Genomic DNA, 24,331 nt, shown 5'->3' on the forward strand with positions numbered 1-24,331 from the left:
CTGCCCAAATGATCAGCGAATATGTTAGAGCCTGTTACAATCATGGCAAATCACTTTGACACCTTTTATTCCCTTCAAAAAAGTGCGCTTCCTACTATAATGTACTTCACAGTGGAGTAGAGAATCCTGAGGAGAGTCACCTACTGTACCTATAAAATAAAGTTAAATAAACAATTATGATTCTGCTCATCCACATTATGTTGTTCATTGCAGCCCCAGGTCTATTGCCACTAAGGCCGGCTACACACTGGCTGCGTGGCGTGAGCGTGTCAGCTGCGTGGTGTGTCCGTTTTTATTTCGGCTGCCATGTTAACCGGTTAGAACTTGCCTGCAGTCCTATTTCTAGCATGCACACCTGAGACAGGCGTGCATGCTAGAAATAGGACCGACGCCTATTTTTCACACGACACGCAAGCGTGTTGGAAGTGTTTCCAGGCAAAATAGAATACGAAAAAAATTATATGTCATTTTGATACAAATACATATAATAAATGACATTTAGATGTTTGAAAGTCTCTAGGTTTTGACATAAATGCAGATATAAATGTAATAAAAAAAATCGATTTTCAAATATTGCACCTGTCAATACAGAACAAAATTTTCTGTAGCCTATTTTTCCGTCAATACTGCCAATGTTGTCTTTGCTGTAATCAAATCAGTATATATTTATGTTTAACATGAAGTATACTACTGCTTGAGTGCAGTTTATCAATGGGAAACATACATGGGTACAGACAATGCTAGCAGCAGCAGCGCCGCGTCAAACACGTTTCTGGTGTGTAAAGACATAGAAAACACCACACAACTGACACGCAACAAAAAACGCCCCGCTCACACCACACATCCAGTGTGTAGCCGGCCTAAAAGTACTAGGCTTCAAGTGCTACATTTGCCAGACCCCCTTGGAAACAAGGAGATGAACAATTGTCCTGAGTGTGTTCTCTGACAGAAAACAAGAGGGTTTTATTGTCTTCAGATTTTTCGCGGAGCTAAGGGAACATTTGTTGTCCAGTTTATCTTGATAGTGTCATTGCCTCCAAAACCTGTCATGATTTTTTCTCCTTAATCTTGCAGCCTGTGTAGAATATCGAACTACAACAGAACAGTTTGATGTGTGGACAAGGTTTGGTGGTTTGCAACATAACCAAACATTTATCTGATTAAGGTATTCACAGTGGATTTGTTGTGTGTATCTATGGTTTACCAAAGCGCGCCACTCACATTAGAGACTGCATATTTGCAGACTGTACCTTCCACTGTTAGATAAAGGGAGTTAATCAGCTGAATGGATAGGCCTTTACAGTTGTGGATGAAGGTTGCTGCTAAGAACCAGATGTTAATCTTTACTCCACCTTGCTTGAGTTATTATATTACAGAAACAAAACTATATTGTGGTTCTATTGTTCTATTGTGGTCTATTGTTAAAATAATGTAAAATAAAAGTGAAACAACGACAACAAACAAGCATAACATGCTTATTATAATAAGGTTTGTGTGAGTTCTGTTTGGCCCCCCAACTAAAATCTTAAAAATAAGATCAATGTGCCCTTTGCAGCAGCCTGCTGTTCCAGCTGTGTGTAAGTTCTCTCTTAAGTTAGGATGCAAAGTCCTAACTAAACGATACGTTCAAACTAGTTTGATACCAAAGCTGTGTCGATGTTTGGTTACACCAAAGAGATGCTAGGTTCTTCTTAGCTACTCTGGAGTAAAGTCCACACTAACCAAAATATTGTCGCAGAAAATTACATTTTCACTTCCTGTGGCCATTCCGTAAAAAGCACTATTCTTGATGCAGTGTTTATTATTGTGTTGTCTCTCGTGCCTAGTTGTCTTTGAACACGAATAGGCTAATGGATAAAAATAGCTAACATTAATCATCGATCTATAACAAAAAGGCACATTAACAGGACAAAGCATTGCAATTAGGTGATAACGATACAACCTTAATCTACAGCTAGTGCAACTTGCAACAAACTACAACATGGGGTAATATAACGGTACCGTATGATTGTTAGGCAGATGAAATTGTAACGTTATAAAATACATAATGATAGCCTACAGTGGCAAACTGTTATAAATTACTAGTGTTAATTAGTAAGTTATCTAACCCATATACTGTATTTGCTTGCTAATGTGGCACAGAGGTTATTTATATGTAATTGCCTACTTTCTTATGTGTTATTTTATATGTATGCGCATTATTTTTAATGATGAATGTTTACAGACGCAAAACAGCTGGAATAATTTGCTCCTTAAAACTCTTAAAATGTTAGTAACTCATGAACTCCAACTTAAATTAGAAATTAAGTTCAAACATACGTTTGAATTTACGCATAGTTGGTACAACCCAGTGCAGGTCCACACAAGCAGGCTGTTGATAAGTCTTGACACCGAAATTGCAGTGCAGCGCTGGATTGCTAGTCACACTCCCCCTACTTTGTTTTTTCTATTGTGCAAGACGATTCACCAATACAGGTGCAGGCCAGGAAAACACCTTACTGTGCCTCAGAAAAGTGCCACTTTACCGACTGCATCTGCATGAAGTTACAGCCATCAATCCTATTTTATGATAACTGTCATCATTCTTCCTTTATTAGATTTTTCTTTTTCTACATTTTTAAGTTTCGCACTCCGTCTCTTTCTATCATTTTCACACACACACACACACACACACACACACACACACACACACACACACACACACACACACACACACACACACACACACACACACACACACACACACAGAATTAGATATGTCTGCGCTGTGCTCTATTTGCCATCACTGACTAATGCATTTCTCATAATGTAGCCTGAAATGGCCTCACGTAATTATATGTTTGTTGGTACTGGAGGCTAAAGCAAGCAAATGTGTGGGTTTGTGTGTGCAGTGTGGGCTAGTGTTCAAATTTGAATGCGTGCCAATCATGTGTTTGTCATTGCCTGTGTGTCTGCCCATGCAAGTGTGTGTGTGTCTGTGGATGTGCTTGTTTTGTGAAGCAGCCATTAGTCCTGGCCGTGGACAGCAAAGTCAATAAAAATGCTGTTGAAGGTGTCCAAGTAACTTCAGTCAAATAGGTTGCATTTATACCTTAGACATTAAAAAATCCATTCAATTTTCTGGTTGTTTGTGTGTTTTTCATTTGTTGTCATGCCTCACATAGCATAATTCACACATTAGTATGATGCTGCCACTAACAAAGCATGCATTTAGTTGAACTACTTTGTTTGAATCAATTACTCTTTACATAGATGTTTTTCTCTGGACATAAACCCAGAGAAAAAATGGTCGAAAAAATTGACTGTGTTTTGAGAGGTATTTTTTATTTGTGTGATACCCTCCGTTCTGGTTATTTATTTCTGACATTTTTCAATAAATTTAATTAAAACTAATTTTGATTTGCCACACCAGGAGGGTAGAAATAAAGATTCTCTGTTTTTGTGTGTGTAGTGCAGTGTATATGAGGAGAGGTTTAATCTTTAAAGATTCACTCAATTATTTCACCACTGAGGTGAAGTGGTTTGAATAATTTGCGGGTAATCATTTGAATTCAAGTAGTGCGATAAGTGTCTCATGATCTGCAGGTTGAAAACAGCACGATATTAGCATACCAGATATACGGTTTGATGTGCAATATTATAGTATCCCCAAACTACTTTGATGCATTGTGTCTGGTCGGGACCACAATAACCTTATCTTCCTAATACAGTCCAACTTTATGAATTCTGGCCAGTAATCAACCGTATGGCATTGCTATCTATTATAAAACCAGTTCTTAGCTATAGAGTCCTCCGTATGCTCAGGCCCCTTGAGTAGATGGGCTCTTAATTAGAGGAGCAGCTGGCTGCCCGCTAGCAAGCTAGGCTAGCAGCACAGGTGACTTAACTCAGCATTAGCTAGAGCATGTGTGGCCTGATTTTAGCCTCCCCCCTCCCCTCCCATGTGTGTATGCCTGTGTTTATTAGACAGAGAGCGAGTGAGAGAGTGACACACTGAGCGTGTGTTCGTGTGTGTGGGTGATGCTGCAGCGTGGAGCAGGCCTATGTAGGTTAGCTACCCCAGTGCATCGAGGACAGTCGGCTAGCAGCAGAAAGTGTGTCTACAAGTGGGGCAGCTATTTCTACTGCTTCTGCCACTTCACGAGGTCGACCATCTCTCTCATCCTCTCTCCCTCTACCTCACTCTCCTTTTCTGGAACGTCCTCCTACTTTTCCTTACTCAGTTGTCCTCTTCCTTCTCTTCTACCTGCTTTTGTTCGCTGATCCCTGAAAGTGCAGAAGTTAGCTTTTCAGAAGTTCCTCTCCTCACCGAGGTTACCAGGCCTCCAGGAATCCATTAGGAATTCTCTTGCCCTGATTTTCCCACCATCCGACACTCTGTCCTAGGGACAGCTCCTTGCCCCTCATACAACTTTAGGCCAACTTGCCTCAAAGTTCCTCTTTCATTCTTCTTTAACTAGGCTACCTTGTGTGTTGCTGAGTTCTAGGAAGGTTCAAGAAGTTAAAGTTATTTGGAATGCTTGAGTGCATGCCTCACTCCTCACTGACAAGTCACATTGTGCTATCAAATTATTTTCTGTCATCAATTATGAGTACAGATTAAATGACAGCTGAGATTCTGATCTTGTTACTTTTCCCAGCTGTAGTTAGTAAAGGGAAATTGACAGTCTCAAAGCTATCATAAATAATGAACAATTTTGCATCCATCACACTAGGGCTGGGCAATAAAACAATCTCAAAACGGGATCACGATAAAATTCACGTCGATAACAATGATTTAAGCTTTCAACATATTTAACTGATAACACAACTGTGAGAGTCTGCCATTTCTGCTTGGATGCTGGACACGCCCACTTCCTATTGTAAGCGTTTGTCTGAGTTGCCGGTGTTGTGTCAAAGTGTGTTCCCCCGCAAATAGTGTTTCCCTCCTATTAAAATGCGTAGCACCCCCATCCAGTTAAGGTTTGTTTCAGGTTCAGGTAGGGGGAAACACATATGGACGGGGGAACAGTCTTAGACACAACACCGGGGAAGAAGGTGAAGTTGGAAAAGAAATAAAAAAAAATAGCAAAGTGGAAGAACGAAAGTGATGGTGGACATAAACGTGAACTTGCGTTATCCTCTCAAGCTGAAGATGTTGATAAAAAAGGGTTACACAACATCAGTTGTGTGGAAATGGTTTGAATTTCACAAAAGCGGCGAGGAGCAGATTAAGCCGGTCTACAAAATATGTCGGCAGTTGGTGCCAAGCAGAACGGGAAACGCAACAAATCTTTTCCATCACCTAAAAAGGTAGTAGTAACGTTAGTTTGTCTGCTGTTAACAGCGCTAGCATTAGCTGTGCTGTAGCGGCTGTACCAAAACAACAATCAATTGTGTCGTCTTTTACGGCCATTGCCCAATATAAAAAAACATTTTAAAAGGAGCAAAAGTATAACGAGCGCTATTTCTTATTGTATAGCGAAAGACACTTGTTTACACATGCACTTGTTTGGTTTTGTGCTACCTCTACAAACATTTGAGATGCTTTCTTGGCAGGAGTTGTATTTACATGTACCGTAATATGTTGCTTTTAAGTAGTTTTAGGTTGTTTGCAAAATCAAAAGAAATGTAGCCATAACTGAGTACTCACTTAGTTTGCACTTGTTTATTTTGCTGACACAAAAAAAGGAAAATGTAATTGTAAGATGTAAAGAGGGCTACTCTTGATTTTCTTTTGACCAGTGGAGCATCTCCTAATGTGAGTGTGTAATGTCTCCCCAACAAAAAAACTTTGCTGAATATTGTTAAGGTATGTTTTTTATTGTATACTGTATGTTAATAAACTATTTCCTAAAGTGTAATTAAACCTCTGGTTTCTTCAGGATGCACTTCGAACAGGCAGTATCAGCAAAAAAAACTATATCGTGATAAATATCGTTATTGGTCAAAATGGGAAAATATATTGTGATCAAATGTTTTGCCATATCGCCCAGCCCTATGTCACACAGCTATACAGTATTCTCCATTCCTTCTACAGTAATTTATCTCCTTGATTTATGCATAGTTAAATAAAAAGTCAATTTAAGATGCAGTATAGTGAAAAAAACTGTAGGGACTCTCAATCTACCAGATGCCAGTCCAATCATTGTGACATTCAGCTGTAAATTAAGCCAAATCTGATTTTCATTTTTGGTATGAAGGCAAATATAATTAGTGAATTAGTGAGAATGCTGAAAAAGTGAATGCATGATGAAGCTTTGTAAATCTGATCTACAACCTCATGTAATAGTGAAATCCTCAAATGTAAATAAAGCATCTATCAGCATACAACATTTTGCCATTACTGGTTTCCACATAATACACATTGAAACATTATTTTGTAGTAATTTTGACCCTGTACAGTAGTTCACATACTTTAATAGTGTGCACAACATGATGTTCTGGGACCTTGTGAAGAGTGCGGCTAAGGAAGATTCAGATATCCACCTGAAGCTAATCTCACATTGCCAAACTTTACTCCAATTTAAGATTAGGAAGATTACATAGGAAGGGAAGGAACTTGTTTTGGTGGAACATTTGCATCCCGATAAAAAAAAACCCCACCACATACAGTATTAAATCAAGTTGTTCACACAATACAGTAACCTGAGCTATTGAAATAAGCTGCGTGCATGGTTAAACGTAATTTACGCTTACCAGCGTATCGCCCTTAGTAATGTTACTTCGTCCACAGCAATCCTGCCACAATCGGTCCCAAAATTATCCAGTTGGATAGTAAATGCCATAACGTTAAATATATTCTTTGTAAATCTTTACAATTATTCCCCGAAAGTACCAATCAAGCCTGCCGTGTTGCACGATCCAAATTTCTTAAAAACATGCCATTTTCAGCATGTAGCTTTCTAGCTTGAAGTTTGTTGTTGTTTCAGGAACAAACAGAGTTTTGCAAGGCGCCGGATGCTACGGCGGTGGCGCCGGATGTTCCGCCGATTATCCTGGAAAGGAATTGCTGTTGATCTAGACTACCTGAAGCTGCAAGTGGCAGTGTGAGAGGGCCAAACACAAATTGGAAAGTGTGGACTAGCATCCATTTTTCAATTCTGCACTTAAAGATTTCTTCTGTTTCTGTCCGTGTGCAAATGTAGAGATGGTAGGTAAGGTGATAGGGAAATGTCCCGCAGAGACTCTTAAGAGCTGGAGGTATGGTGGCTTTTTAGAGGGGATTGAATCGATTGAGATTGCTTTCTTTCAGCAAGCTACTTTCATGGACATTCTTAAAAGGAACATTTTATGGGGGAATCAAAAGCTCTTGATGGTTAGCTCACTGTTCCCTTCCTCGCTCTGTCTTTCTCACTCTCTTCTTTGTTGTTTTCTATTCTCCCTAGATTTGTGCAACTTCTTTTTTGCGTCCCTTTTTTCTCTCTTTTTCTCCTTGCTTCACACCCACCCTCTCTTTATCCCCTCTCTCTCTTTAGGAGCTTCTCAAAAGAATGAGAGGAGCGGAGGGATAGTTGAGGATCGTTTGTCTGTTTGTGGGCTATTACATTTAAATAGAGAAACATTTAAGTAGATGATGCAGATTCTTCCCTCTTTGTCTCTCAGTCTGCTTTTCTCCTTTCTCCATCTCAAAAGAAGTATACTTAGGTATATTTTCTATGTGCAAAGGAATAATCTTTTTAAGCTAGAAGTCATTTCATATAAAGAATGAAAAAAATATATGAAAAACATCAGGTCGGAATTAACTTGTCTTTTCAAGAGTTGATGAGCAATCATTATAAAACATGAAATATATAGAGATAATAAGGTTAGTAAGTGATTTAATATAGATATTTTGTGGCTAGGGCATCCAATTTTTGATATGTGGAAGAGAAAAAGAGCTATATGCCAAACATTTGACATATTTAGTTGCTGCTACTACAGTGTTTGCAAGAAAAACAATTATTAATATAATTGGTATATACAATATAGCCCACTTTATTTTTATGAGTTATGCCTAGTTTTGCAACCAGTCTTTGTTCTAAATAGCAGATTTCAGTTTCTACGATATCATAGACTGCTCGTAGCTATATAATTACATATATAAGAAAGCCATAAACAACTGACAACCAGACAGGGCAGTAAAAATAGAGAATGGATAATCAGATATGTCCCTGTTTGACCCTATAAAAGCATGAGGTTGAGATGGGAATCTCTGAGCAAAAGACATTTACTCTGCTCATACTGAATCCCTGTGCAGGACAATCCTTTAAAGTTGTCTAAAAAAATAATTTAGCAAGAAAAATAGCACATAGAGGCTTCCTTACAGTTTAAAATGGACTGTGTGCTTAACATCTGTAAAAAAACAAAAAAAAAAAAACAGCTGTTCATTTTACATCTGAGAGAACTACTTTGGATGTTTGCACGTTTGTTCTTGCACTTAAATCATCATCTGATATGTCCTTACCTGGCCAGTAGACTTAATCTGTTTTTGTATCCTTCTGGTCTTTTATCTTGGAATTGAAGTGCAACATTAAGAAATGTAGCAAGTGTTATATATCATGTTGTACAGTACCTACCTGCAAAGTCTTTATTTGCGAATCATCATGACTAATATATCTACAACTTTCATCAAACATGTGTTGTCACTCTCAGTAAATATATCACTTTGATAGCACTAGGAGATTGTTTAGATTTTAAAACGTGGTTAAACTGTATAATGCAAATGAAAGAGTAGATAATCTGAGTTTAGCCCTACTACATCTCCATGAATTGTCCTTAATAGTTAACTGCTTAAAAAAGCTTTCCCAACAAACTAAAGCAGAACAGCCATCGATTTTTTTTTTCTTTACCTTTGTTTTGGGGATATTTTTGTCTGGGGTTATTGATCCAGAGGGTCAGGAGGGGAACAGCTTTGGTCTAGCTTGCCTTTACTTATGTCCAGCTATTATTGCTGTGTATAGTGGTGACATAGGTTGTTTTCAGCAGACCCACTGTTGAGAGAGTACTCCTAATGAGCGCCACTGGTTGTTCTTTACGTATCTTCCTGGGGCTGGGTAACCCTGAATCAATATGTATGATGACATAGATCATATGATCCTGCGTCATCAGCGCTCTACACGTCTGTGCCAATTTATGCAGGAGGATGGAGGGTCCAGTTTGATTGTGACTATGTAGGTCTCCAACGCCTATTCCTGTAAACTAGATCATTTTGTATAGCCGTATTCCTAACTGAGTAATGGTGCTGCTAAGGATATAAATAAGAAAGAAAGATAGGGAGTAAGAGGAGGAGATGGGAGCTCAGCACGAGAGAGGCAGTTTTCTGCCCTACTTAGAGTTTTTATACATTCTTCTTTTTAAGTCTGTCAGTCTTCTTGTCCATCTTTCTTACCTTTCTTCTATACATTTTAGGATTTCCTTAATCCTTATTTTCTTCCTCTCCCTTCCTCCCTCCCTAAAAATGCCCCTGCTTTTCCTTTCTTTCTCTCTGCACATGTTCTTCCATTTTCTTTGCTCTGATCTCTCCATCTTCATATTGCTCTTCCTTTCTCTGGCCCTTGCCACCTTTTCCCCTCTGTACTCTATCTTCATCTCCCCCTTCTTCCCTATCACCCTATTCTTCTTGCTTTTAGACTGCATGTCCTTCTTCCTTGTTCTGTTATTTACGTTCACTTTAAGGGTGAATAAGGGTTAATGCCAGCTAGTCTCGGGTTCCCAAAAGGGGAGTTGTGATAGCAAATGTGGAGGTGATGGTCATTATATTAGAGATAGATAGATGGATGGATAGATGGATGGATGGATAGATGGATGGATGGATGGATGGATGGATGCAGACACCATATTGGACTCCTCAAATAAATCACTAATATCATTGCAGGGTAACAAATTATTATTTAAATGCTAATTTATAGACTAACTGTGTTTTATCTGGTATCTTAAAAGAGGATGCAGTGTTACTAATCATATTTCTTCATGCAGTTTGTTTCACTGTTTTGTAATTCAAATAATTAGTAACAGGAATAGAACATTTCCAGCTGGGACAACATTAATATGGATAATATAGCTGACTATGTAGAGGAAAATACCATGGAAATACTGTTATTTGGTCATTGTGTTTGCTCACTTGCCTAAAAATTGTGTCCTTGTCTCATGGCTTCTACGCACAATGTTGTGGAATTGGTATTACATATTTGTAGTTTTTGGCAAGCAAATGGCAGTGTGGGTACATGAAGAACAACCCTGTGTGGGAACATGAAGAACAAACCACCAGTATTTATAAACCCTGTTCTTTGCTTTGGTGTCACCCACTAGCTCTATTTTTTCTTCTGTTCATCAAAATGGGTGTCAGTGACGCAAAACCCCTAACACTTACCATCAATATTACAGAAATAGCTGTGAGAGGGTGAATGCATGAATGAATGAACTAAGCATGTGGGTGAGTCACATTGTGAAACTATACTTATAACACTGACTATGTGCCTACAGATGAAAAAATGAACCCGCATTCAACTTCGTGAGCTGCTTTGCATCAATTACACTGTACATATATATATATATATATATATATATATATATATATATATATAAGACCTGTTTGCAGTTATTTACTCGTAATGAGAAATGACAGTCTGCCACTGATAAATACACATTAGGGGGCAGGCAGTGTTGGCGCTTGATTTATGATTGCTGTGAAATATATCAAAGTAAAGTATTGCTTTCTCCTCTTATCTAACAACAATCCCTCTTTGTCTCCGTCCCCTATTTTTTTTATATTGGTTGCCCTTTGTGTCAACATGTCTTCTGTTTCCAGGGCATCAAGGCGCATGGGAGCGTCACTTTGTCGTCAAGGAGACAACTGAGTGAGTGTCTCTGTTCTGATATCACCTGACTGGACGTGACTGTGTCTTGTAGTGGTTTACCTTAATGTACCGTACTAGAAGAGAGAACGGGGGCTCTTGGTACTGAGGCTTGATTAATCTACACGGCTTTACAGGCTGATTACACTCTCTGATCTGCAATTGTTTTACTTCACAAATCAGCTAATACAGTGCTTATTCCATTTGGTTTCAACAATCAGAATTTCTCAGTGTAGTAATAACGTGTTTTCATACACTTTATACACTTGAGTTCAATATTATTTAATGGCTAGTTTAATTGGAATGTACTCAACAAAGTCTTCCAGGTAATGATAACAAATATACAGTTATGTCATGCCATTGACAAACCTGACTGAATAACATTAAAACAGATAGTGTCATAGAATCCAGTGCTGGTTATGTGAAGTGAAATGATAGTGGGTGGGTTAAGGCCAGCCAGTTTCTGTATTAATCAATCCTGGTATGGAGAACCTCTGAGTTAAGAATGCCACCTGCACTGCCATGTCCTGTAATGTAGACAAGAATGCTGCCTATTGTACCTCTGTTAATTAATCCTACCTGAAGTGATGGTGACCCTAAAGTATCTTGACACCAAGATCATCTCTTTTCTGGTCAATGCAAAAGATCAGCTCTGTCTGTTTGAATGTAAAGTCAATGTATAATCTTTTCTGTGGTTTAAGTCAGAGGGGAAAAAAGTATCTGTTCAAGCATAAGTCAGTGGTACAGATAATTTCTCTTTTATTGCAATTCAATGGTGCAGATAATTTCTTTGATAAGCCAATGGTCTTGTCAAATGACATGGTTTCAGATAATGAACAATGTGAAGAACACTCCAGTTTCAGGCCATTAAAGTGCTAAAAATGCCACAGCGAGCATACCTGAACGATGTGTACTTTGTTCCAATGAGCTATCTGTATCCATACATCCTGTATTTATAGGATGTTATTTGCACTGTCACAGTTCTGTAAAGGAGACTGGCATCTTAACAACTAACCAATTAAGGATTTGCAAATTACAGTATGCAGTCACCATGGTTTTAAAGGTGCACTTTCTTTTTCCCTCCTTTTGTGGAAATGTTTTCACTTGTGGAAATTCATCAACTTTATGCCCTCCAGCATAAAATAAATCTGTAATTTACAGTTGTAAATAAGGTAGATCTCATAATATCAGGTTTTCATTTTAAATACTATAGAAATTGCACAGAAAATATGCAATTTCCCAAAGTGAAAACACCTCCAGGGAGAAAAGCTCAACAAAGTGTACTTTTTTCTCATGTCTGTTTCCTACTTCCTGCCCACCTACCCGCACTTTCCTGGATTGTACTGAAGTTGAGCATGCTTTAGGATTAAGAGCACAGATGTGTGAATGTGTCCCAGCCTTCCTGTTCTGTACATGTGTGAACCTTAAAGCTATAGTGCACAACTATTTTATGAACGTCCATTACATTCAAGCCATTGCCAAATGAGTTGATCAGCTCCACAAAACTCTCTCTGTATTTCTCAGTATGGCTATGTTTACAAAATGGTGACATCCGGTGACTTTGCGCGTAGAAGCTTGAGTAATGCGTTTTACGTCACTGCTGAGAAAGGACAACAGCAGAGTTCAGCTTTGGAGACAGAGGACATGCAAATTACAAGATACCAAAATTACCTCTTCTGAAGGATGCATCATATTTTTTTTAATCCTTCTGTGTTAGCAACTGCGTGGAGGAGGGCTGGGGATGATGCGCGACAGAGGTGTATGAAGTACTAGAGACCCATACTTGAGTAAAAGTACAAGTGCTCTATCAAAAAAGTGACTTGAGTAGAAGTTGAAGTGCTTTTTAAGCACCCCACTTAAGTGGAAGTACTAAAGTATTCAACATTTTTTGTACTTAAGTATTGCAAGTAGTTTATTTTAAAATGTACTACTCAAGTACTAAAAGTACAAGTATTGTGTTATGTAGTTATTAAAGAAAGCAGTCAAATTTTGAATATCATATTGTTGGAGTTCAACTTTTTACTTAAGGCAGTCACAAGCTGTACATTGCTGGATATGAACCCCAAAAGGTACATTAATGTCACAGCTGTTATATCTAATATTATCTGATATAACAGTGGGTTATTAATCACTTATTAACAAATACTGAAATAAAATGTGTGATGTAGTGGAAAGTTAGCAAGCTAGCAACATACAGATAAACTAGTAGCTTCACATCACAGGGTCAACCGGTTAACATTCAGTACTCATTGCAGACTGAAACAACTCAGGAATAGATTCATTTGCTCCAACAATAACTAAATATAAAGAGTACAAACTTACATCGTCTCTGACTTCTGAACAGGCAATTCTTTTCTAATGAAAAGAAACACGACGCGATCTCGGGGATTTCTTACGTACGTAACTAACGTAGCCGTAACTAAACACACTGTAACCTACACCGTCTCCGTAGTGTGAGGCATTCACAACGAGTAACGATGCAGCACATAAAAAATGTATCGGAGTAAAAGTATTAAACTCATCGAAAATATGTACTCAAGTAAAAGTGGAAGTAGGAGAAAAAAATAATACTCCAGTAGAGTACAGATACAGCCTTTTAGTACTGAAGTACAATAGTGAAGTAGTTCTACTTCGTTACTATACAGCTCTGGGGTCTCATTTATAAAACTGTGCGTAGGATCCTTACTATAAGTGTACGTGCGCCCAAAAGCCCAAATAAAAAGTCATATTTATAAAAGCAATGTTCCCTTTATAAATCACAGATTGACTACAAGTGTGCGTACGTGGATCAACCTCTTATCCCGCCCTGTACACGACCATTTTTAACCATAAATAGTCAATGTAAAGGACCTCGTGAATGCTGATCAGTATGTTAATGACCCTGGCAGTTGTTGTTCGTTACACCGAAACATGCCGAATCATGACGACTGGCGGAGAAAACAAACAAACAAAAAAACTCTCAGACGCTCGGGAATTGCTGCCAATTGAATTATAATTTCGGCCTGTTGTCGCACAGCGTATGGAAACCGGATCTATAGACTACCTTTATTCATAAAATCTTCCAAATCAGCAGGCATTACAGTACTCGGGGACAGCTTCGATATACCAGACGTATATAATAATATTTAACAGAACTATATATTATATCCAAACAAGCCTTAGTGATGAAGTTGAAGATTATATATAATATTTATTTAAAAAAACACTTAGCTGTCAGCCATTTCCCTCTGGAAACAGACTGTTTCACCCAGAGTGGCGAGGACCTGTATTTGGACCGGGATGGCACGGTTCCGGCGCGTTGCCCTCTCTACTGGACCCAATTCAGTACATAGATCCAAGAGCTCAGCTATATTACTATTACAGCTACATTAGGGAATTTAAATCGGCATATGAGCCAGTCATCGTCATGGTCCCTGAAGTCTCTTTTTCTCCTGATTCTTCCATTCCAGTCCTCCTGCAGGGCCAGCAGTGCCATCATGCAGCATTACGCACGGGTTCACCGCAGTATTTATGTTTAGTCTACAACAATTTGTGATTGTTAACACCTTGCTAAAATCACAGCAACAACTGGTATCCCCCACCCCGAGATACAATTTGAAATTGAAATGTAATAGGCAAACACACTTTTCTTCATGCAGGGTTTGTTATAAACAGTATTACATTTTAGAGTGATAACAAGGACATAGAGCGTAATGATTGCGCGAGAGCTTAACGGCTGTATTTCCAGACTTTGACATTTGATGATATATGCCAGAGATGGCAAAAGTACTCACTTCCCGTACTTAAGTAGAAGTACAGATACTTGTGTTAAAAAATACTCTGGTAAAAGTAGAAGTACTGATTTAACTTCTTTACTTAAGTAAAAGTAACAAAGTACAGGCTTTGAAATGTACTTAAAGTATAAAAGTAAAAGTAGCCTTGCGAATTTTTTATGCAAAGCTACCTGGACCACACACGTTACTAGAGTGTAAGATGAGAAACTTCAGTGGACATAAAAACCAGGCTCTTTATATGCCATTGTCTACATTTTAAATGGATGTCTGCCAAACATCACATATATGATTATTGTGACAGAGACTGGGACTCCAGCTTAGTAAGATTCTGACTGAGTAGCAAGATATGAATTCAATTGTGATTCTGTGAGAATTCACAGATCCATACTTGATGCCTCCTAGCCTATCTCAAACATCTCTCTCAGATAAGGCCAGGGATGATTGGGAATGTCTTGCTGCTTGTCTGCCTAATCTCTGGGATCTCCGTTTTCTTCATTTTCAATCATGTCGCCGTCCATACTACTAGTGCTAACGTTACCACCATCATGCTGCAATTATTTGCCGCAAATGAATGCAGAATGCGGCCGAATCTGTCGAGTCGTCTTGTAGTTGGTGTGTTACATGCAACGCGCCTACAGTATATTCCCATCCAATTAGATTGAATTCAGTATTGATCACGTGAAAAATAATAACGGTAACTCCAGTGAAATTATTTGAAATTTGCGCTAGTGAGGACTAGATTAGGACCGTATTTAAAGCTGATGCTGGTTTCAAACTTCGCCCCCCGCCCCCCGGTGTGTCTGTAAAACACGGACAACTTCTCTCTTTTGATGCTTGGGAATGACGTTGCGTGTAGCAACGTGAAACCTAGCTAACAGGTGAAGAACACAAACAACTAAATCACTAGCTAACCTACTTTAACTGTGCAGGAACTATAGACCAATACAACAACAGGCTTACATTAACTGACAACATAAGTTATACAACTTACAGTTCTCAAGGACGCACACACACGATCTCAACTGATTATCCTCCGGACAGCAGTCTCTCTTTCTTTTTTTCTCACTTTTTTCTGTGTGGCGCACGCGCCGCGGTGTGAGGCCCCGTCCCGCTTATTCTCCGACATTACGACCTCTTGTACAAAACTAAAGTAACGAGCCAATTTTTAAAATGTAAGGAGTAGAAAGTACCGATATTCCTGTTAAAATGTAAGGAGTAAAAGTAAAAAGTCGCCACAAAAACAAATAGTAAAGTAAAGTAGAAATATCCGAAAAATCTACTTAAGTACAGTAACGAAGTATTTGTACTTCGTTACTTCCCATCTCTGATATATGCACAGTTTTAAAGACCGATATTTAGTTATTAACACTGTGTTGTGCAGTTATCTAATGGTAGGGTATTTGATGCTATCCTGTATTCCATGCAGTCGGGCCATCTCCTACTCCTGCGCTCCGTAGCGGACAATGTGACGGCGAGACAGCGCCGATTAAATATTAAGAAGGAGTTTTTATTTAAGATTTGAGTTTGAGGTGTTTATGGAACAATTATCACTCAGTACAAGCGCAAATAACACTGCTGGATTTAATCTTCATATGGTGTGAAGAAATGTGCGTGAGGCATTATGTTTTAATACTTAAACATATTAAGAGTAGCCTAACCCTTATTCCCACATGTACTTTCTGCAGTCTGACTTCAGTTCACCACCTCACCATCTGCGTCGCCAATTCCTATTTTGTCTCCAAAATGTGCGTACGCATGGGTCAGAGTTTGCGTGGAGGACCGCACATTCTCCCGTCAAGTTTGTTTTTTATAAATCACAACCTTTGCGTGGGAAGTGGCGTACGCACGTTTTCAGCCCCGTTTTGTGCGTACGCCACGTTTATAAATGAGACCCCAGGTGCGCGATCACCGAAGGCTTGTGTCACGTCGATGCTCTGACAGTGTTGTTGGCAATACTCAGAATACCTCATGGGGGCGACAGAAACTACGCACTATAGCTTTAACCTTGTCTGCCATTGCACTGACAACTGTAACCCCAAGTGTCAGAGCACTGTAGAACCTTTTATTGAACCATGTGATCCGTGACCTTATGCAGACAGGCTTTGACCGTCCTCCACTCAACCACACTTGATTACACATTACATAACACATGCACACACACATTGTTAGACACAGGCATTTATACATGCACACAAAGACCAGTCTCCAAATACACACACTCAATAAAAACACATCTGATGTTAACCTATAAAGTACAAAGGACATGTTCTGTGTGTGTGTGTGTGTGTGTGTGTGTGTGTGTGTGTGTGTGTGTGTGTTTGTGTATACATATGCTTCTCAGGGACTTAACCCCTGTGTTTGAAGGTCAGTGCATAAAGAGACAGTAAGAGCAATTAGAGCTTCATTTGTTTGCTACATTTGTGCAAGGGCACCTACTCACTTCCATGCCTGTGTGTCTTTGTCTGCCTGTTTGTGTGTGTGTGTATGTGAGTTATTTTTAAACAAACATCCAGATTTGCTGCAAGAAGTCCCTCATAATCTTTGTGTGTGTGTGTGTGTGCTTATGTGTGTATGTGTGAGTGTCTTGGTGATTCTTTTTGCTCATTAAACTCCTCAAGGACTGACAGTAATGCAGTGCTGTTGAATTATTAGTCACTTCTGGACCTGTTGCAGGACAAACAACGTTAATGAGCGAAACCTCATTTACTCAGCAAGGTGAAACCAAGTGGTAACCACCATGGCTGAGCCCTTATGCCAGAAAAGCCTCATGATGCAGTTTTTATAATGTCCACTGGATGCTTGTGCCCTGATTTCTCTTTAGAAATACAAAGTAAATATTTTTTTCTGTAGCAATGGCTAATTACATCTCTTATTACGTGTGTCTTGGTGGCAATTTTGCAAATTATAGCTCCATCAAGGAGTCGTTAAGGTTAAAGAGGTGTATGTTTGGGGCCAAATTTGCCTCTCAAGCAGTGACAAAATGTGTGAAGGTTCAATCACCAATGCTGTGTTCCACTCAGACTCCACCAAATTAAAATTTTCACCCTCCAAACAAATAGCAATGTGGCACTGAGTGGTAAACCTAAAGTCTAGGCATCATAAAGTTGCACAGACACCACATCTATGCTACAGTCTTAAAACTCTGACTAAAGCCGTAAACTGTTACATTAGGGTGAAGTGTTTTGCAGTGCCCCATAAAGGCCTGACAGCGGAGGCTCCAGGTGGACCAGAGCTTTGAACCTTTATGAATTCATTTGAATTGTAAATATATTGACTCTTTCTGATTCAGTGCCTTGTAAACATACATCTGCATTTGTTGATTGCCAAGCAAAGTAAATGCTCGTGTATGTGTTTGCGAAATGGTTCGCTTATATCGACATAGTGGGAATGGGTAGCAGGTGGAGAGAGTGAAAGTGTGTGTGTGTGTGTGTGTGTGTGTGTGTGTGTGTGTGTGTGTGTGTGTGTGTGTGTGTGTGTGTGTCGCGTGTGTGTGTGTGTGTGCGCGTGCGTGGGTATGCAAGCCTGCCCAGTGGCAGTCACGCTGAGATGAAAGATTCCTATACCCAGGTGGTGGACGCATGCCAGAGGAAGTGTGCGTGTGTGAGTTGCCCCTTCTGGGTTTGAATGAGGGCAAACACGATTCCCTATTTTGAGTGTTTCGGTTTGTGTGCATGCATGCATGTGTGGCCGTATCACGTCTTTTGATCCTCTGTTTTGGGTACCCATTGTGGTTCCCTTGTTGCCCTCAGACAGGAAGATGAGTACATGTGTGTGGGTGTGTGCATCTGTGGATGTGTTTCCAGCTAGAGATAGATATTGTCAAGGTAAAACTGGATCAAACCAACTGGCCCCTGCCATCTGCAGGTGGTACTTTTGAGAGGAGGTGGAAGCCAAATCATTCCCCACAGCCATGTGAGAGTGTGTGTGTGTGTGTGTGTGTGTGTGTGTGTGTGTGTGTGTGTGTGCGTGCGCGTTTTGCGTGTGCGCCGCCGTACCATGAGGCTAGCTTCAGTGCTGGCTAGCTGCCAGAGCACTTATCTAACTCTGATCCACAGCGCTACTCGCTGTGACTCCTAATTATAGACAGAGGCACTCAAACAGACACATATACACACAGTCTCTACATGCTCTCCTGTGTACCATTCACACTAATGGGGCACTCTCCCTGAGGAAGTACCCATACTCCTCTTTGCTCCTTGATAGAGGCTACAAGGACAACTTCCTCTGCCAGCCCACCCTCCTAGTCTTCTACTCGGAGAGAGAAAGTTAGACTCATGCTTACATACAGACAGACACAATGACATGAGAGGGAAGCTTAGTTAGATAGAAGTAGGAATGCAGCGAGAAATGGAGCAAAAAAAGAGGGGATGAAAGAAAGCTGCCTTGGGGAGCAGAGGAGATGAGAGAGATGGACTGCCAAGAAGCCAACAGATAGAGATCATGATGAGAGAATGGACGACAGGAGACCTGGAATGGCTTGTGAGAAGAGCAGAGAAGGAGAAGAAGAAATTGAGAATATTTGTTCTGTTTACTTATTGAGATCCAGGATGCATGATCACAATTCCCCCCTGCAGTGCCACAGGCTTTCTCTATCTTCTGTCTCCCTTCCGCTCCTCATTTCCTTCTTTATCTCTCTCTGTGTTTTTTTCCCTCTCTTTGTTCACCCCCCTCTTCCTCCTCCCTCTGTCATATCACAACATGGTAAGGATGGCACTCAGTCTAATGCTTAAACCATTTAGGATTGGGCTCAGGTTGCATTAGCATGTTATACATCACCACTCAATATGTTATATTCGATAAAAGTATCCACTCGCAAAACACCCAAATCAAAAGCAGGAGGCCAAATCTGGATTTGTTGAGGTGAAGGCAACATTTTCTACTCATGTTTACTGATAGCCCAAGCATTAACAAGCTATGTACAGCTTCCCAGCACACCTTTTTATAACGGCTGTGCTTTTATTATGAGCATTGGGGGGAAAAAGTCTATTTTCAAATACACAAAAAGTAACAAGAACAATACAGTGCATTTAACTTGCCTTATATGACCCTCAAAGCTTAATGAAACCTTCTCAGTCAATCCATAAGTAGTTGTCTATATGAGCCTTACTACTGTGTCCTCTAAATAACTTCATCAAGGTAACACTACTCCTGCTTCCACCTCCTTCATCTATACGTAGTGCTGACAGACGAGAACAAAGCAAACCGAACACAACAGGACAGGACAGAAGGGACTGTGGTGGCTACTGCTGCGTGCTAACCCCACCTAGCCCCAGGGGCAGCACAGTTGAGGAAGGGGGCTGTGAGCAGAAGGTGTGTGGGTTTGTGTGTCAAATAAAGAAGAACCGAGAAAGAGAGAGTGTGTATGTGTTTGTGTGGTAGTCTCTGATCTGTGCCCCCATGTATGGCTCACTCCCCCCACGGGCAGGGCAGAACGGCACAGGGAGGCGGACATCTAACTGGGCACAGATGGCAGCAACAGACAGGGACGGTGGCGACATAAACACGTTAATAAATAATTATCCGAACAATGACACTGGGTACACCGGAGTAGGCAGGAGGAGGTGGACAGGAGGGGAGAAGAAGACTGGAAGGAAGGACGTGAAGTAAAAGGAAATGTGAGGAGAGGATTTGAGAAGGCCAGGAGAAAGAGTGACCGAGAGGGTAAAGGAACAAGACAGGATGGGAGGGAGGAGGGAAGTGAGGAGAAAAAGGAAGTAAAGAAAACTAGGAGAAGCAGTCAAGGACAAGGAAATGAAGGACAAAAAAGGGGGACTGCGGAAGAGAATAAAGTATATGAGTTGCAATAAACATTAACAGCTGTTGATATTACAGACACCATATGAGAATGGTAAAACTTAACCAAGACGAAGTGGTAGGTAGGTGAATTCTGAGCTGCTATTTTAAAGAGTACAGTGTCCTCAGATTTTAAAGTTATAATCTCAAAGAATATCATTTAAATTAATTTCTTTTAAGTCTTAATTGTGTCAATTAAATTGTGACTGAGCCTATGGCCCACTGATGAAAGTCCTTGCATTTGCAGTATTGACGACAGAGATTGACAACAACAGGCGTGTGTGTGTGTGTGTGTGTGTGTGTGTGTATGTGTGTGTGTGTGTGTGTGTGTGTGTGTGTGTGTGTGTGTGTGTGTGTGTGTGTGTGTGTGTGTGTTCAATTATATTCGTGGGGTCCAAAAATGCTGGACCCCACAAGTTTAAAGGGCTGTTTGAGGGTTAAGACTTGTTTTTAGGATTAGGGATATAATTAGGTTATGGTAAGGGTTAAGGTTAGGCATTTAGTTGTGATGGTTAAGGTTAGGGTCTAGGGAATGCATTATGTCAATGACGGGTCCCCACAAAGATATGTTCCAAAAGGTTGAGACTAGACTAACATTTTAACTTGGGAGTCAAGAGGCATCCCTCCCTCTCCTTTCCTTACTTCCTTGTTTTTGCTTATTTTCACTTTCTTTTGTTCTATTTTGTAATAGCAAGTCATATTTTGCTTATATGTAATGTTCCCTCTATTTAATTATGCAGTGACACTGTGTTCATCACTCTATTGTAACTTAATTGTGTGCCCTATTTTGTCTTTACTACTGCCCTGAAACCTTCCTTGTATTCACCTTGACTGATTAATTAATAACAGCTCCCATCCTTATTGAGTATTCTACAGCTCTAAATGTATCAAAAAAGTGAGGGCAACAATGAAATGACCACACATGTAGTGAATATTCTATCTAATCAGAAAGATTATTTTCTTTGTGCATAAATCTGACACTACTACGTCTTAAATAGAGGCAGCACTATTGGGTGGATTCTAGATTAATGCATGAAATCAAATACATTTGGGATCAAATTCATATTGACATAATTTCTAAAATCAAGGTGCATCAATGGAAAAGGAAATCATTGAAATGTATGACTTGCAACTGGTATGTAAAGCTGAAAAAAGTGAAGCAACAGTTTTTGTTCACACAGGCAGAGAGAATGACAAATAAGAGACAGGGTGTCCCAGATGAGAATTACTCACAAATTTCAAATGTCAAAGGATGTAATCTCTTCCAATGGAAGTATCAAACGTTTACCGCCTGTAAAGTTGAACGGTGCTCTGAAAAGCTTGTAGCTTGCTTCTTTGTGGAGGAGGGCATTTGCAGTCTGGTTGGCTTTACGACAGTTGCACTGGATTCCAAAACAACCTAGTTTCACCGCGACAACAACTCAAAAGCAACTGTAGCATAATCCACTCTGCTGTCCATCCCTATGTGCAGTATATTCCAAACACAAAATATGCCTACATTTAAACCATTCGTTGCTAAGGTGGTTAGCTGTTAACTCTTGTTATTTATTTAACTTAAGCAGACATTATTGCGTGCTTCTCATTTTATGTATTACGTTTTTTTTTTACTCGTTTTGAACATAATAAATGGCAGTATATCTTGTCCTAATTTTATCTTTGTCCTGGCTACAGTAAATGTTTGTGCCAGTAAAAACAACGTTATTGCTGAACACAGCGTTTCCTACATTAAGAGACTTAAGTACTGAGTATGTCTTGTCACCTATAGATAGGGTATGTGGCCATTTTCAGAAATCCTGGCATCTCCACCCTTCATCCTGTCGTCTGGCTCTTTGATCCTCCTCTCATCTGCCACCATTCTCTGTCCCTTTTCCAGACCTCCTACTGTCTTGGCGTCCTCTCCAAGTGCTGCTGCCTGTCATGGCTCCTCTCTCTCCCTCTGTCTCGCTCTCTCTTTCTCTCTGTCTTCGCTCTTCTTCATCACTTCCTTTTTCAGATCACCATTACTTCTACTGACACAGTTTTCTTCTCCTATCTCCTCTTACTACTAATGCATTTCTTGTGTGTGTTTGTTGCGTGGATATACTATATGCATGCATGTTCTGATGGGTGTGTGTGGCAGGTTTGAGGGTAAGGATACACATTTGCTCTAACTGAGGTAGACTTTACTGCCGTTAAAAGAAGTTTTGCTGTATATTAGATCCGGTTTAAGCCATCATCATACACGTGTATCAGGGCATCCGTTATCCGGTAATTACCGTTTTTTTACCGGGAAAATCTGTTGAAGTCCAACATATTAAAATCGCACCTGTCATAATGTCCAGTGAAAATAATTTGAGACGCCATGCCACTGGTGCAGCTTCACATTAAAAACATTTAACTGGAGAAACACAAGTTGACTTTTATTATAAAGTAGTCACAGGAAATGCAATGTCACTGAGCCTGACCAGATTAAAAAAAATACATGTAGGCCTACATGTATTTTTTTGTAATGTATGCAAATTGTTTTTATTCTGTTTTATTTTATCTTAGAATATTTAGGCGAGCGTAATATTTATTTATTTATTTATTTTAAAATAGTGGTATGTTGCATGTGAGTCTTTTATTTGGAATATAATGTATAAGCAAATTTAGCCTACTTTTGGGCTACACGTTATTATGGAACCCGCGCAACTTCTAGGCAAGACCCGCCCTTCAATAGCATTCACACGCTACGATTGGCCAGGCGTCTATGCTTATGCAAGGTTACGTAACCCGATTTGTTCAGGTCCTGTCCCTTGACCAGTCTGCTATCCTAACCTTAACTACTTAAGGTAAATGCCTAACCCCAACCAATCGTGATGCTGCGTAGGGTGGGACTTGCCTAGAAGTTACGTAGGATCCATAATAACGCGTTTGGGACATTGAAATCTCCCAGAACACATGGACCGGCATCCATGTTTTAGAACGTAAACCCTGATGTGTATTACACAGACCATTTATTTGGCTGCTATATTTCCTTTTGTATGTATTGGTGACAATGGGGCAGAGCTATTCAATTGAATTATATGTTTATATACATTATATACTGGAATTTTAAAAGCATTACACATGAATTGTAATTCCTGTTAATTTTTTATATTTTTTTACCAAGTGCTGTGCACGATTTATTATTTTAATAATATACAATTTAGTAAATTTATACCTATGCATTTATTTGTTACATCTCATTTACAAATGTAGGAAAACAATGTTTAAGTCAAGCCTGGTGTTGCCTTACACATAAAAGAACGATCCCAGTCACTTCCACACAGAGAGGCATACAGCTTATTAATTTAACACTGGTGTCAGATCTGTACTCTGTATCGGCCGATACCCAGAGCCCAGGTATCGCTATCGGGACTGAAAAAGTCGGATCGATGCGTCCCTATACACAAGTACAAGTACACTTCACTGTCTTGAACACTTTCGTAGCCTTGTTGAAAAAGCTGCTTCATTGTGAGTGGCTATTGCCTGTATGTATGTCTGTGTGTGTGTAACATGTACACTGATTTTATTTTTGAACTGTGTTTTGTGTGGGTCATTAGATACTTTCAAGCACCATGTATTAAAACTAAAATGATCATCCATTCAGTCATCAAAACATTTTGGTATGACTTTTCATCCTCAGCTCCCACTTCTTTTCTCTTCAAAGGGCTTTAGGTATGCTCACTGCTAGACACTTCACTTATTGAGTTATAGAGTGTGGTGTTCAATTTTGCGCGTATGTCTGTGACATTTGCTGATATTGTTTCCTATCCACTCAAACGCATCTCCGTGCTCCTTTGTGTGCCTCCCCATCTATGTTCATCAATGTGCTTGTAGTCATTTGTGTGTACTCCATGCTTATGTTCCATCTTACTCATCTCATTACGCCATCTCTCTTGTGTCTTCTCTTATGTTTTTCCATCCATATGTCTACCTCCATTTGTCCGG

General features: G+C 39.7%; 1 protein-coding gene across 7 annotated transcripts in view; it reads left to right on the forward strand.

Annotated features, from left to right (window-relative positions):
- Positions 1-24,331, forward strand: part of ccser1 (coiled-coil serine-rich protein 1) — a 129,963-nt gene that overhangs the window by 69,417 nt on the left and 36,215 nt on the right. For 2 of the 7 annotated variants that reach the window (XM_039802938.1, XM_039802940.1), the window contains exon 11: positions 10,769-10,817. The exons of 4 other annotated variants lie outside the window; for them this stretch is intronic. In XM_039802938.1, the coding sequence (XP_039658872.1) occupies positions 10,769-10,817 (49 nt within the window). Of the gene's footprint in view, positions 1-10,768; positions 10,818-24,026; positions 24,266-24,331 lie in introns of those variants that run through there. One more of the 7 variants, XM_039802939.1, reaches the window with a different exon arrangement.

The sequence above is a fragment of the Perca fluviatilis genome, chromosome 6 (assembly GCF_010015445.1).
Source record: "Perca fluviatilis chromosome 6, GENO_Pfluv_1.0, whole genome shotgun sequence".
NCBI lineage: Eukaryota > Metazoa > Chordata > Actinopteri > Perciformes > Percidae > Perca > Perca fluviatilis.